Source organism: Lampetra planeri, chromosome 22, assembly GCF_965212315.1.
Source record: "Lampetra planeri chromosome 22, kcLamPlan1.2.h2, whole genome shotgun sequence".
Classification (NCBI taxonomy): Eukaryota; Metazoa; Chordata; class Hyperoartia; order Petromyzontiformes; family Petromyzontidae; genus Lampetra; species Lampetra planeri.
The window spans coordinates 9,975,712-9,990,281 of record NC_136128.1 but is presented as its reverse complement, the minus strand read 5'-3'; the positions used below and the strand labels follow the sequence as shown (position 1 = coordinate 9,990,281).

Here is a 14,570-nt window from a genome sequence, read left to right as displayed (position 1 = left end):
GTCCTGGGCCTCCCCTAAGTCGACTCAGCCTCAAATGAGTACCCGGTGCGGTGTGTAGTAAACATCGCCACTGGGGTGACAAAGGCGGGCGGGCGTGGCGCTGGCCACCCACACATGTGTGTGCCGTGCCAGCCTTGATAGGTGCTCGCTAACCACTTTTCCCAAAAGTGCTATATTGGGGATCTTTGTCTTTATAGTACATTGTATACAAACTCGTAGTTGTGCCTTGTTGTGTAACATCATCGGTGGCGGTATATATGCACGTGAGAAGAACTCTATTCGTCTGTCTCCACGATGAAGGTAAATACTTTACGCTGGTCCCTCCCTGTGTGTGCAGCTGTCGCTAGCCGCCACTGACTTTAGCCGCGTTCAGGAGTCGAACTCAAGATTGCGCAGGTAGGGAGTGCGGCGCCCTAACCACTGCGCCACCACTCAACCGCAAGATGCGAACGCAACACGTGACTAACTCACGGCGCGTTTGGAGGAGCCAGACGACAATGTCGATAAACGACATTGATAAAGCGCACTTTCTATCGACTTATTTGCGCTGTACATCACAAATAAGTAAATAGATACAAAGAGAGTTGGCCAAGGGAATGACAAAACGAAGGAGTTTCAGGAGATAATTGAGAGAACCGAAAGCGAGAGAGAGAATGGACGCGTCTCGAACCGCAGCACCGCCTGCTCCAAATCACGAACGACACTGGGCAAGGCGCTGCCCTACCAGAGGGCAGCAGCAGCACAATACTGGGCAAGGGGTGGTGGTGGTGGGTGATGGTGGTGGTGAGTGGTGGGTGGTGGGGTGTGGGCGGTGGTGGTGGGTGATGGTGGTGGTGAGTGGTGACTGGGCAAGGGGTGGTGGTGGTGGGTGGTGGTGGTGGGTGATGGTGGTGGTGAGTGGTGGTGGTGGGTGGTGGGGTGTGGGTGGTGGGTGTGGGTGGTGGGTGATGGTGGTGGTGAGTGGTGGTGGTGGGTGGTGGTGGGTGGTGGTGGGTGGTTGTGGTGGATTGTGGTGGTGGATGGTGGTGGTGGGTGGTGGTGGGTGGTGGTGGTGGGTGGTGGTGGTGGGTGGTGGGTGGTGGGTGGTGGTGGGTGGTGGTGGTGGTGGGTGGTGGTGGGTGGTTGTGGTGGATTGTGGTGGTGGATGGTGGTGGTGGGTGGTGGTGGGTGGTGGTGGTGGGTGGTGGTGGTGGATGGTGGTGGTGGGTGGTGGTGGGTGGTGATGGTGGGTGGTGGTGGGTGGTGGTGGTGGTGGGTGGTGGTGGGTGGTTGTGGTGGATGGTGGTGGTGGATGGTGGTGGTGGGTGATGGTGGGTGGTGGTGGTGGGTGGGTGGTGGTGGTGGTGGGTGGTGGTGGGTGGTGGTGACGCGGTTTGAACAGAGCCCTGGGCGGCTGCGTTTGGCTGGGGCGATGGCACGGAGTGAGTGAGTGAGAGAGTGAGAGAGTGAGTGAGAGAGTGAGAGAGTGAGTGAGAGAGTGAGTGAGTGAGTGAGAGAGTGAGTGAGAGAGTGATTGTGAGAGTGAGTGAGTGAGAGAGTGAGAGAGTGAGTGAGAGAGTGAGTGAGAGAGTGAGTGAGAGAGTGAGTGAGAGAGTGAGTGAGTGAGTGAGAGAGTGAGAGAGTGAGTGAGAGAGTGAGTGAGAGAGTGAGTGAGAGAGTGATTGTGAGAGTGAGTGAGTGAGAGAGTGAGAGAGTGAGGAGAGAGTGAGTGAGTGAGAGAGTGAGTGAGTGAGAGAGTGATTGTGAGAGTGATTGTGAGAGTGAGTGAGTGAGAGAGTGAGTGAGTGAGAGAGTGAGAGAGTGAGTGAGAGAGTGAGTGAGTGAGAGAGTGAGTGAGAGAGTGATTGTGAGAGTGAGTGAGTGAGAGAGTGAGAGAGTGAGTGAGAGAGTGAGTGAGAGAGTGATTGTGAGAGTGAGTGAGTGAGAGAGTGAGAGAGTGAGGAGAGAGTGAGTGAGTGAGTGAGAGAGTGAGTGAGTGAGAGAGTGAGTGAGTGAGAGAGTGAATGAGTGAGTGATGGAGAGAGAGGAAAGCAACTTTGGGGTTGCTTTAGCAAAAGGGAAAAAGAGTTCGTGAAAAAAGCATGGTGTGGCATGGCGTGTGTGGGTGTGTGAGGGAGCTCCTGAGGCCATGGGAAGGCGATCGCGGCCCGGGCCGGTCCTGAACATGGATCACGTCATCAAACTTATTGTATGCCCCACGCGTGTGTGTGATGTGTGTGTGTAATGTGTGTGTGTGATGTGTGTGTGATGTGTGTGTGTGTGATGCGTGTGTGTGATGTGTGTGTGTGTGATGCGTGTGTGTGATGTGTGTGTGATGCGTGTGTGTGATGCGTGTGTGTGATGTGTGTGTGTGTGATGCGTGTGTGTGATGCGTGTGTGTGATGCGTGTGTGTGATGCGTGTGTGTAATGTGTGTGTGTGTGATGCGTGTGTGTGATGCGTGTGTGTGATGCGTGTGTGTGATGCGTGTGTGTGATGCGTGTGTGGAATGTGTGTGTGTGATGCGTGTGTGTGATGCGTGTGTGTGATGCGTGTGTGTGATGCGTGTGTGTGATGCGTGTGTGTGATGCGTGTGTGTGATGCGTGTGTGTGATGCGTGTGTGTGATGCGTGTGTGTGATGCGTGTGTGTGATGCGTGTGTGTGATGCGTGTGTGTGATGCGTGTGTGGAATGTGTGTGTGTGATGCGTGTGTGGAATGCGTGTGTGTGATGCGTGTGTGTGATGCGTGTGTGTGATGCGTGTGTGTAATGTGTGTGTGTGTGATGCGTGTGTGTGATGCGTGTGTGTGATGCGTGTGTGTGATGCGTGTGTGTGATGCGTGTGTGTGATGCGTGTGTGTGATGCGTGTGTGGAATGTGTGTGTGTGATGCGTGTGTGGAATGTGTGTGTGTAATGCGTGTGTGTGATGCGTGTGTGTGATGCGTGTGTGTGATGCGTGTGTGTAATGTGTGTGTGTGTGATGCGTGTGTGTGATGCGTGTGTGTGATGCGTGTGTGTGATGCGTGTGTGTAATGTGTGTGTGTGATGCGTGTGTGTGATGCGTGTGTGTGATGCGTGTGTGGAATGTGTGTGTGTGATGCGTGTGTGTGATGCGTGTGTGTGATGCGTGTGTGTGATGCGTGTGTGTAATGTGTGTGTGTGTGATGCGTGTGTGTGTGGTGTGTGTGTGATGCGTGTGTGTGATGCGTGTGTGTGATGCGTGTGTGTGATGCGTGTGTGTGATGCGTGTGTGTGATGCGTGTGTGTGATGTGTGTGTGTGTCATGTGATTGTGTGATGTTATTGTGTGATGTGATTGTGTGATGTGTGTTATGTGTGTGTAAAGTGTGTGTGTGATGCGTGTGTGTGATGTGTGTGTGTGATGTGTGTGTGTGATGTGATTGTGTGATGTTATTGTGTGATGTGATTGTGTGATGTGTGTGTGTGTGTTATGTGTGTGTAATGTGTGTGTGTGATGCGTGTGTGTGATGTGTGTGTGTGATGCGTGTGTGTGTGGTGTGTGTGTGTGATGTGATTGTGTGATGCGTGTGTGTGATGTGTCTGTGTGATGCGTGTGTGTAATGTGTGTGTGTAATGTGTGTGTAGTGTGTGTGTGTGATGTGTTTGTGTGATGTGTGTGTGTGATGTGTGTGTAATGTGTGTGATGTCTGTGTGATGTGTGTGTGATGTGTGTGTGATGTGTGTGTGTAATGCGTGTGTAATGTGTGGGTGTGTAATGTGTGTGTAATGTGTGTGATGTCTGTGTGATGTGTGTGTGTATAATGTGTGTATAATGTGTGTGTGATGTGTGTGTGTAATGTGTGTGTGCAAATTGTGCGGAGCGGTAGTGTAGCGGTTAATGCCCTGCGCTACAAACCTGGCGACCCGAATTCGATTTCCCGCTCACGGCCAACATCAGTGACGATTATCTGAAACCGGTCCTGGGCCCCCCCTAGGTCGACTCAGCCTCAAATTAGTACCTTGTACGGTGTGTAAAACATCGTCACTAGGGAGACAAAGGCGGTCGGGCGTGGTGTTGGCCACCCACCCCCTCGCGTGCCGTGCCGGCCTTCATAGGTGCTCGCTAACAGCACTTGCCCCAACAGTCTGTTAAGGCTATACGGGGGATATTTGTCTTTGTGTTTATACAAAAGTGCGTTTCAATTCGTAGAACATTGCTCGTGTTGAGGCGCACTGCCTGTGTGTGTGTACCGTGTGTGTGTGTACACGTGTGTGTGTACCGTGTGCGTGTACACGTGTGTGCGTGTACACGTGTGTGTGTGTACACGTGTGTGTGTACACGTGTGTGCGTGTACACGTGTGTGTGTACACGTGTGTGTGTGTACACGTGTGTGTGTGTACACGTGTGTGTGTACACGTGTGTGTGTACACGTGTGTGTGTGTACACGTGTGTGTGTGTGTACACGTGTGTGTGTGTACACGTGTGTGTGTGTGTACACGTGTGTGCGTGTACACGTGTGTGCGTGTACACGTGTGTGTGTACACGTGTGTGCGTGTGTACACGTGTGTGCGTGTACACGTGTGTGCGTGTACACGTGTGTGCGTGTACACGTGTGTGTGTACACGTGTGTGTGTGTACACGTGTGTGTGTGTACACGTGTGCGTGTACACGTGTGTGTGTGTACACGTGTGTGTGTGTACACGTGTGTGTGTGTACACGTGTGTGTGTGTACACGTGTGTGCGTGTACACGTGTGTGTGTACACGTTTGTGTGTGTACACGTGTGTGTGTGTACACGTGTGTGTGTACACGCCTGGCCATCTGAGAGGTGGCCACATTGGCAGTTCAGTACAACAACAACTACATGATTATAAATCTCCGCGTGTGATTATGAACGGTACCTCCATGGAGTGCGCCCGTTGAGTCTATTTATTTGTACTTTCTCTCTATTTTGCTCCGCGTGAAGCCAAAGCACTCAATAGTTGGTTTGGCAACAACGTCTCGGATGCAGCATGTACGTTTTCCCTGCTGCAAGAGAGTCTTGAGATGATAATTGGTTTTTTACCCTTTTCTATCTGGCAACAAAACTGACACATTTTGTTGCCAGATAGAAGGGTAAAAAAACAATTATCATATTTTTAATTGGCAAATGAGGTTCCAATGGTGTAGAGTCTTGAGACTCGGCGTGGCTCGTCCGGGCAAATGTCCGACGTTTCGTTGCACGTGCTGGGCGGAGCTTGTTCAGGAACTGGAGTTTCAGTTCCTGAAGTTTAAGCTCCTTATCCGGGGATGAGTTTCAGTTCGCGTAGCTGTCAAACCCGACGGTTTACCCCGTATTCTTCTGCAGGGAAATTGAGTTTTCAGGTTCATACGGAGCACACAGCCGTTTCAATACGGGCACAAAAATGTATCTGTGTTTCTCCCTTGTGATGGGACTTTGTAGGATGAACGTTGAGATTTTCAGAGGCACGTGGTGACCACATAGATCTGAATTGGTGGGTAATAACGTAGGGCGCTGATAAGGAGTTGACAGCCATGCGTTCAAATATATATCGACGACCACTGAGAATTGAAGGTTCAGCTCCTTTGCTTTTGAAGTGTCCGATTAAAGTCTGCGAGCTGACGGGCACAACGCCTACGCCAACAAATGGTTTACGTTGTTTGCTGTTGTTGTTGATAACAAAACAAAACCCACCAACACGAGTGCTGGGCGCGTTAGCGACACTCTGCAACGCGCATCGATGTATATATATATATTTTTTTACAAAACAAAGCGCTTGAGTTACGAGCGAAGGGGAAACAAAATATAAACATTAAACCCATAAAACAACGCAAACAAGTTGCGAGCCGCGGGGGTGTCCCGGATCCCTCCCGGCCAACCCAGACAGCCCCAACATCGCCCCCACTTCTCGAGGAGTCGAGCTGGTGGGGGGACATCAATCACGAGGGAGCGCTCGGCTCGGGAAGACGTGGCAGCATCCCCACCACCAGCACCACCTGCACCACCAGCTCGGCGAAGCATACTGAGAGTCGCAGTTGAAGCAGACTGACAATCGAGATGAGGCAGACTTACAGTCGAGGTGAAGCAGACGGACCGCCAGGAGAAGGCGGTACAGCAAAGTGCAGACTGATATCGTCTTCCCCTGCTGTATGGGATATAGTGTTGCCCCCTCGCACGTGCGGTTTGTCTCGGGGTGCTCCGGGTTCCTCCCACACGTAAAGGCTCATCATTGATCGACCGACAACACCTTCATATACAGAGGACTGCAGAGCTTTGATGCGGTGGGGTTGGGGGGGAGAGAATGTGGTTCCTCCTCTCGTCTCCAAGTCAGTCTCTTAGAGAGCGGCGGCGAGTTAAAGATCAAACTCACTATATTCTCGGTTCTTTCGGTAAAGTCACGTAAAAGGGAAATAAAAAAAAGAATAAAATAATAAAGCAATACATTAAATAATATAAATATAAAACAATAAAAACAATTTATATTTATTTTATCTTATTATTTCCCTATATAAAATATAAAGCAATATTTTTTTATATTTATATTATTTTAATATTTCCCTTCTACGTGACTTTACCAAAATAACCAAGAATATATATCCCTGCAGTCACGAAAGCTTTAAATCAAAAAATCAAACTCATTGTTATCTTTGTTTGACTTGTCTATTTAAACGTCGCTGCGAGGGGGGGGGGGCCCGTGGTGTGGGCGGAAATAAATCGCCGTGGGGCGAGGGGGGTGATGGTGGATCGAGTGGCTGCCTCCCAACGCCACCACTCGTCCAAGCCCAGCGTGTTCCCGGGCACCGCTTGCGAGGCCGACTCCAATCGCTTCAGCCCGCACCGCCGTCGAGGCACGGGTTGGCCACGTGCGCTGTCGCGACACGAAGCTCAAACGCACGTCCGTACGCGCGTGTGCAAGCGCTGAGCCCAGCACCCTTGGCTCGGAGACACTTGCAAAGCGTACCCCCCCCCCCCCCGATGCTTACCGTGCCAAATTTATTTTGTTAATTTTTTTTGCGAGAGTTCGATGTACTTTGTGCATTTGCACACAATCTTCGCGGTGGATAAGCGGCGGGGGGGCGGGGCGGAAAGCGTCGTCTTAAAAGACACGGTGAGATGAATTTTTGGGATTCGAAGTGAAAACTGCTGAGACGGACGGCAGTGATTCTAGATTTGAAGCTTTCGTGACTGCAATGATTCATACTCTGGGCCCGCCCACGGTACGTAACGTGACAGATTCCTGTTGATTTAACTTGGCCCTCAGCCCGCCAAGTAAATGTTTTCTTCTTCTTATTCTGCATGCCTTCATTTACTTGAGTTTTGTTTGCTTTCGCACGGAGCCCGCAGCGTTCGAAACAAAAGCAATCGAACTAGATTCGAAGCTTTCGTGACTGCGGGAATTACTCTTTGGTTCTTTCGGTAAAGTCACGGAGAACGAAATTAAATTAAACAATAATAAAATTCGACGTTTCGATTGCAACACGATGCAACCATCATCAATCGGGCTCCGTTTTCTTTTCGCGATGGCCGGGAATCCACGCAACGCCTCTCGCGGACCGCGCTGCCGTGTTCGACGCGCAGAAATCAACGCGAATCTCTTTTGAAAATGCGTTTGGAATGTTGGCCCAATTCCCCATTGGCGAGGCCCAAAAAAAAATAAACCCCAACACACTCAAATAATGGGATTCGCCCAAATGTCCCGCAATGTAGCAGGGCCCTTCCAACGAAGAGTCGTGACACTCGTTGAGGCTTTTGTAGGTGAATAAAAGGTAAATAAAAGACACTTTCAATAATAGAAAGGTCTTTTGAGTTAGAACGCGTATGTATAAATGTGTCGTAACCCTCTACCACCCGACACAGCCAGTAAGGTTTATCACGCAAAGACACAACGCACCAATTAGTTTACTAATTCAGCCCACCAGTGTGTTGGATAATAAATCCACAACATTTACCATTTGAGTAGTACGATGTGTCGCTGGTAATTACATCCAACTAACTGGCGCGTTTTCTTTACGTGACAAACATTACTGGATGTGTCGGGTGGTGGAGGGTTACGACACATTTATACTTACGCGATCTAACCCAAAAGACATTTCTATGATGAATAATCTTTGTCGCGAAAGCCGACGTGTTAAAAATACACTTTTATATCTTCAAAACACGTGATCGGATTGAAGGGAGGAGGTCGGGGGGTAACGGGAAGTCCAGACACACAGACGCAGAGCTTCATGGGCAGCCTGACAGACACACAAAGACTACAAAGGGGCCGACGGACTGACGGACAGGTGACCACACGGACACACGGACTGACGGACACGTGACCACACGGATGACGGACACGTGACCACACGGACAGCTGCCCAGTGATCGAGTCGAAAGAGGTCCGCTGCCGATCAGCCATCTGACCACCAAAGCGCAAACAACGCCCGCTAGCGTATGCACGTGCAGTGAGGTGGGATTTTTTGTTGTTCATTCCGTCAGCTCGCACACGAACTGTGTGCCCTTACGGAACGGGATGTATGTATCCACTTAACCTTTCCGTCGGAAACAAAAACTCGCACTTTCATGAAGCCCCCCCCCCATCACTCGAGGCAGAGACGCAGACAAAAGGCACCTGAGCCCGAGGCGTGAACGCGGCCTCCCTTCCCGATGGCTCTGCGAGGGTGGGGGATCGACATTTGAGAAACCGCCAAATTCTAATTCATTACTCGCAACGAAACAAAAAAACCCGTCAGAAAATCAAGCTTCGAGCTCGTGCCTCTGAATTGGCAGTGTGAGCCGTGGGGTTTTTTTTATAATTCCATGGACTGCGTGTTTGTTTTTATTACATTCCCATTGTGCTGTCCGCATTGTGTCATGAGAAAATAAAACTTCCACCAGGAAATCTCACGTGTGAATTGTTTCACCGATTTGCTACACGCACGACGATCCCGTGACGCCAGCTGCCCAGCTATTTTACACGCGAGATCCGTGGTGCTGTGTGGACACGTCAAGAACAACAAGATCATTGATATTCTTGATTCTTTCGGTAAAGTCACGTAGAAGGGTATTAATACAATAATAAAAATATAAAACAATTATTTCCCTTCTACGTGACTTTACCGAAAGAACCAAGAATATGAATCCCTGCAGTCACGAAAGCTTTAAATCAAAGATCATTGATGTCGCAGATAATAAGTACAGGGCCTGCACAACGAACAAACGGAGGTTTGAGCGTTGCCCATTTTGCACCACACGCAGTGTTAGTGCATATCTCCGGAAGAGGCGACATCCCAGGACTACCACTGATTCCAACATCCACATGTCCCTTGCCCACTCTGGCTGGCCCACGTTGTATAAGCCCTGCGCCTTCGATTAGCGCGGTTGGCTACGTACGATGCGAAAGAAGTTCAACATACGTGCATGCATACAAAGAGCGCATGTTGGTCCCGCCCGTGAAATCAAACCACAAAGCGTTTCACCCTCTCTAACGCGCCCCGGGGAAGCAGGCGAATCGAGAGACAACGTCAAATCCGCACGCAACGGGCGCCATGATGTGCAATCCCATCCGCCAACTCTCCGCACGCTTGAAAAGCCGGCTTTGGGTCACCGGCCAGAGAGAGACACCCGCGTTACCGACCCAGGCTCTCAGAGCGTCGGATTTCAGAGCCGCACTCGGCCACAAACAAGAGAGCCGGCAGATCGTGATTTTTCACAGCCGCTGTAAACGTCCGCGTGGTTACGATCATGGCGATGAGCCACTTCGTCGATGGCCAGGTCGCTTCTGGAAGAATAAAAAATTAACCCGTAAAAACAAAGTTTTTCACTATAAATCCTTTCTATGCGTGGTGGCTAGAGTCCTCTCGTCCTCTGGCTTGAGATGGCTGCCACCTATGGGTCAGATGATTGCCTGCCACCATTAAGCAATTGGTAATTAAATATAATTTATTTTTTCCTTAAAAGTGTAAAATTTTGGAAAAATGTTTTCACGAAAATAAATTGTCACGCACAACGAGTCTGTGTGCAAAATGTCAGCTCGATTGGATCACGGGAAGTGGGTTAAAAAACGACTGAAAGATTTGCACGGTCGTAAGCGCGCAAGAAAGTGAACTTAATATAAAGGATTTAAAAAGAGAGCTACGTGGCTTCAGTAGAGCCTTGCCTGGTAAACAAACAAAAAAAACCCAATGTTTTAAAAGAGAACACGGCGAGGGGGGCGATGGGACGTCGCTTGAACGGACCACGTTTGAGAGACTCAACTCTGCGCGATAACCGGTAACCAGACCTCGGTGCAAATGAATTCGTGTCGTCACTTGAACACAAACGCCAAACCCTGAATGGGTAGCGAGTAAGTAAGAACATTTGTTATTGCGCACTCTTATGGGTCGAGTCCGTTATGGATGCGCATTGATCACAAGTTGAAGTGGGCTCTCTGAAACAACAACAACAACGACAACAACAACAACGACAACAGCAACAAAAACAGCAGCAGCAACGTTTTGAGTCTGTTTCAGAGCTGGCTCAGACTCAGGGATGGATCCCGAACATGAGCCGGTCGCGGTGTTCCAGCTCTTTGGGTCGGAGATGACGTAACTCCTCTGGCCGTATTGCGCGAAGGTTTACACGTGGGTAACAACAGCAGGTCGCCACGAGCTCGTGAAACGTAGGGCTGCTTTTATTGTTAAAATTGCTATATTAAGTGCTGATTATTCTTGGTGACGTTACCGAAAGAACCAATAATATGAATCCCTGCAGTCACGAAAGCTTTAAATCAAAATTTAAGTGCTGCTTGTTTATCAAGGAAAGCATCACACTCCGAGTCACGGTGACCCCTGTTCAGGAAGGGTCATGTCAAGTTTTTTTTTTGCAGTCGAGGCACGACGATTTCAATGCGCTGCATATTCCAAACGAGTAATTTTTTTGGGTGATTTTATAAAAGATTTTTCTAAATAAAATGTGCACCCTGAAGCGGCCGCACAGTCAGTGGCCTACTCTTTCGCTTACGACATCACGGGATCTCAGTGGACACTGTGAAGCAGGCGGTGCGCAGTATTCTCACGGTCGATACACAGACACACGTGCGCAGCGCAGCATTAACCAGGGTGGCCTGCGGGAATCGAACCGCGATCGCCTCGCCGCAAGCGGTGAACGCGCTACATCTGGGGGGCCAGTCGTGTTGCTCTTTGGTGACGCGGTGTGCGCGCACTTACCGGTCCGCCCCTCTCCCCATCCATCCCTGGAATTCCAGTCTTTCCAGGCTCACCCTGCAAACAAAGACAAAAGACAAAGACAAAGATCCCTCGTATAGCCTTAACAGACTGCTGGGGCAAGCGCTGTTAGCGGGAACCTATTAAGGCCGGCACGGCACACGAGGGGGTGGGTGGGCCAGCACCACGCCCGAACGCTTTTTATTTCCTCAGTGGCGATGTTTATTACACACCACACGAGGTACTCATTTGAGGCACAGGACCGGTTCAGATAATCGTCACCGGTGTTGGCCGTGAGCGGGAATCGAACTCGGGTCGCCGGGTTCATAGCGCAGCGCGCTAACCGCTGCACCACCGCTCCCCACTGCAAACAGAACACACACGCGGGTTCCCCCTGATGAGCTTGATAGAGAGTCGGCGCAAGTGGTCGTTAGGGGGCGCCTATTCAGGGCCAGCCCTTGCGCACAGGAGGGTTGGTGTTGCGAGACCCCCACAACTGGGTCGCCTTTGTCTCCCCAGTGCCGATGTTCGCAGCAGAGCACCAGGTGCTCGCTGAACAAATCAACAACAACAACGAGTAGCGCGTGCTGTGAAGACGGGTCATTGGCTGAAACGTCGTCAATTATAAAAAAAAAAGTATCTCTCTTTTAAGTCAGTGTTGTTGACAAGTGCGCTGAGATTGTTTTAGTTCGTTTGCTTTGTCAACCGTCATTGTGCAGCATCCCCACGGTAGTTCGTCACAGTCACTCACTTCAGGGCTGAGTTGCCCCCAGATGAGGCCCACGATGCAAGGATTCATCTTCTTGGTTCTTTCGGTAAAGTCACGTAGAAGGGAAATAATAAAATAATAAAATAAAACAGCCGTTCTCAAGGACGGCTGCTTGCGTTGTGGCCGAAACGTCGTGAGAATGATTTTATTATGTTTTATTTTTATTATTTTATTACTTTTATTATTTCATTATTTCCCTTCTACGTGACTTTACCGAAAGAACCACGAAGAGGAATCCCTGCAGTCACGAAAGCAGCAAATCGTGATGCAAGGTTTATTCAGAAACCCGCCCACCCCGTGAGAAATCTCTTTTAGTGGGGGGCGGGGCTGCTGCTCCTCCTGCCAGATGTCAAAGCGACGCGCACCTTCGTGGCCTCGTGACAACAAACGCCAACGGGGCGTTTTGAAAAACGTTCAGGACGAAGGAAACGTGAACCCGGCGATCGCTGATTATAGGAGGAAGAGATGCCGCTGTCCCATTAGCCGCCACGGTGGCGAGATGTTAACTCCCTCGCCTGGTATGCAGGAGGTTGTGGCTTCGATCGAGACCCTGACAACACCTGTATATGTGGAGTTTGCTTGCTCTCTCCGTGGTCGCGTGGATATTTTTCCCTCCACGTCTAGAATCGTGCGTTTAGAGTATTCGGCTGTTATACATTTTCACGTGATAAGCCACTTCGTTGAGTTATCCTTTGCGATTGCCAGGCCGCTTCTGAAAAGGAGCTGCATTGCTCAGTGGGCCTTACTTGGTAAAATAAAACATCGTTTAGTAATAGTCACCACATTGGTGGGGGGGGTGGCGACGATAATTTGAAATGAACCCAGAAATGCCTTTGTCTGTTTGTGAGAACCATTGTCTCAGCATCACGTAACAAGCCTTTAACAAGAAGACATTCATGAGATCAAAATGTCCCCTTGCTGTCAACTGGGATCGCATTAAACAAGACGGTCTGAATGAAATCTATTATCTATTTATCCAGACAACCGCCCAAAAATGACCGGGGGGGGGGGGGGGGGATACGTTTTCCTAATCTTTTTTTGATAATGCTTGCATGGCATTAGCGAAGAAGGCTTTCAGTGTCATGCATCTGTTTCATACTCAGACCGTGTCTCAAAAAACGTCAAGGTCTCATTTTTCTTCAGTAGGCATTTTCTGAGCCAAATACGAAATAAAAAGTCTGCATTTCAGGACACAAAGCATGCACGCTTTATCCCCCCCCCCACCGAAAAAAAAACTTTACACATTCGTCGTTTTATATGAATGAGCCTAAAAAGTGCACAGCTTTTGTGCGATTCGACGTTTTAAAAACTCTGACATTTTAATGAATAGGGGGCGTCTCAGTTTTACATGTTCCCATTTATTTTGCGGTGTGAATCATCGCGCGATGGGAAAAGTTATTTATTTGTTCACTTTTAAATGTAACCCCCCCCCCCCGGCTGCCCCCGCATTATACATATTTATTTATATATTTCCAAAAGTGTCGTTGTGCCCTTGGCTAAACATTTGAAAGAAAGGCAGCAAAGCATGAGGTTGGCATTGAACGCCATTGACACGGTGCAATTGCGCTCAAGGGATGCAATCAACTCCATTGTTGGACATTGTGCGTGTGTCGCAGTGTCGCGTCGCGGTGAGTCGCGGCGCTGCGCCACGAACCCGCCACCCCCAGAGTTTGAATCCCGGCCCATGGCCACCGACAACCAGTCACGATTATTTAAACCGGTGCGTGTGCCTCCCCTAGGTCGCGTCGGCCTCGAATGAGAGTAGCTGGTGCGATGTGTAAATGTTGCCAACTCGGGAGACGAAGGCGGCCGGGCGTGGTGCTGCCAACCAATCCCCTCGTAACGCCGTGCCAGCCTCCATAGGTGCTCGCTAACAGCACTTGCCCCGCAAATTCTGTTAAGGCTATAGGGGGGATCTATGCCTTTGGATCTTTGCATGAGGCGGCCAAGTGGCTCAGCGGTTGAACGGGCGGCTCGCAATCGGAGAGTCGTGAGTTCAATTCTCGTTTGGGGGGGTCACTCGGCTCATCATCCCTGCAAGGGTCGATAAAATGAGTGCCATCTAGCGGGGGAAGTCAATAGCAGTTGTCCTATGGGCAGACTCGCTGCTGCCATAGGAACGTGGAATTTCCACCACTGGCTCAGGGCTGTAAACAGGAGTTGAGCAGCGCTCCGATGCTTATTTGAGTGGGGATTCACGTGGATTTGCATTCGCACGCCATGGAATTTCATGGATATTTCTATTAATTTCATACTTCATTTCCAACGCGTGCATTTGTTCTATTGTTGATAATGCTGCTCCACGAAATGCACCTTCCCCCCCATCCCCAACCCTGCCCCTTCTGCCGTTGTCAGAAATTATTTTTTACTTTAATTCAGGGTCATTAAATCCACTGCTACATGAGTGCCTTCCAGTGCTGCGTCCATGCCGTGGTGGTTGTTTGACCATACTTCCCCACGCTTGTAAGCGGCGAGCCCAAGTTTCAGATATCAGTTGTCACTGCTTTTAACTGTGGCCAGGAATTCAACTTCAAGTCACTGGACTCATAGAACCGCTGGTTCCACCAACTGACAATAAAATGTATTTGATCAATTCTCATTGACAGCCGTTTGTTAATCCACTGCTGGATGAAGTTCCTAAGCACACACTTTTTTAACGGTTATTTGACCATACTTCA

At 49.8% G+C, this 14,570-nt stretch overlaps 1 protein-coding gene across 1 annotated transcript in view; it reads right to left on the bottom strand.

Moving 5' to 3' along the window:
• Nucleotides 1-14,570, bottom strand: part of LOC144724998 (uncharacterized) — an 87,770-nt gene that overhangs the window by 51,867 nt on the left and 21,333 nt on the right. The window contains exon 5 of the mRNA XM_078604394.1: nucleotides 11,127-11,180. Coding sequence (XP_078460520.1) covers nucleotides 11,127-11,180 — 54 coding nt within the window. The remainder of the gene's footprint in view (nucleotides 1-11,126; nucleotides 11,181-14,570) is intronic.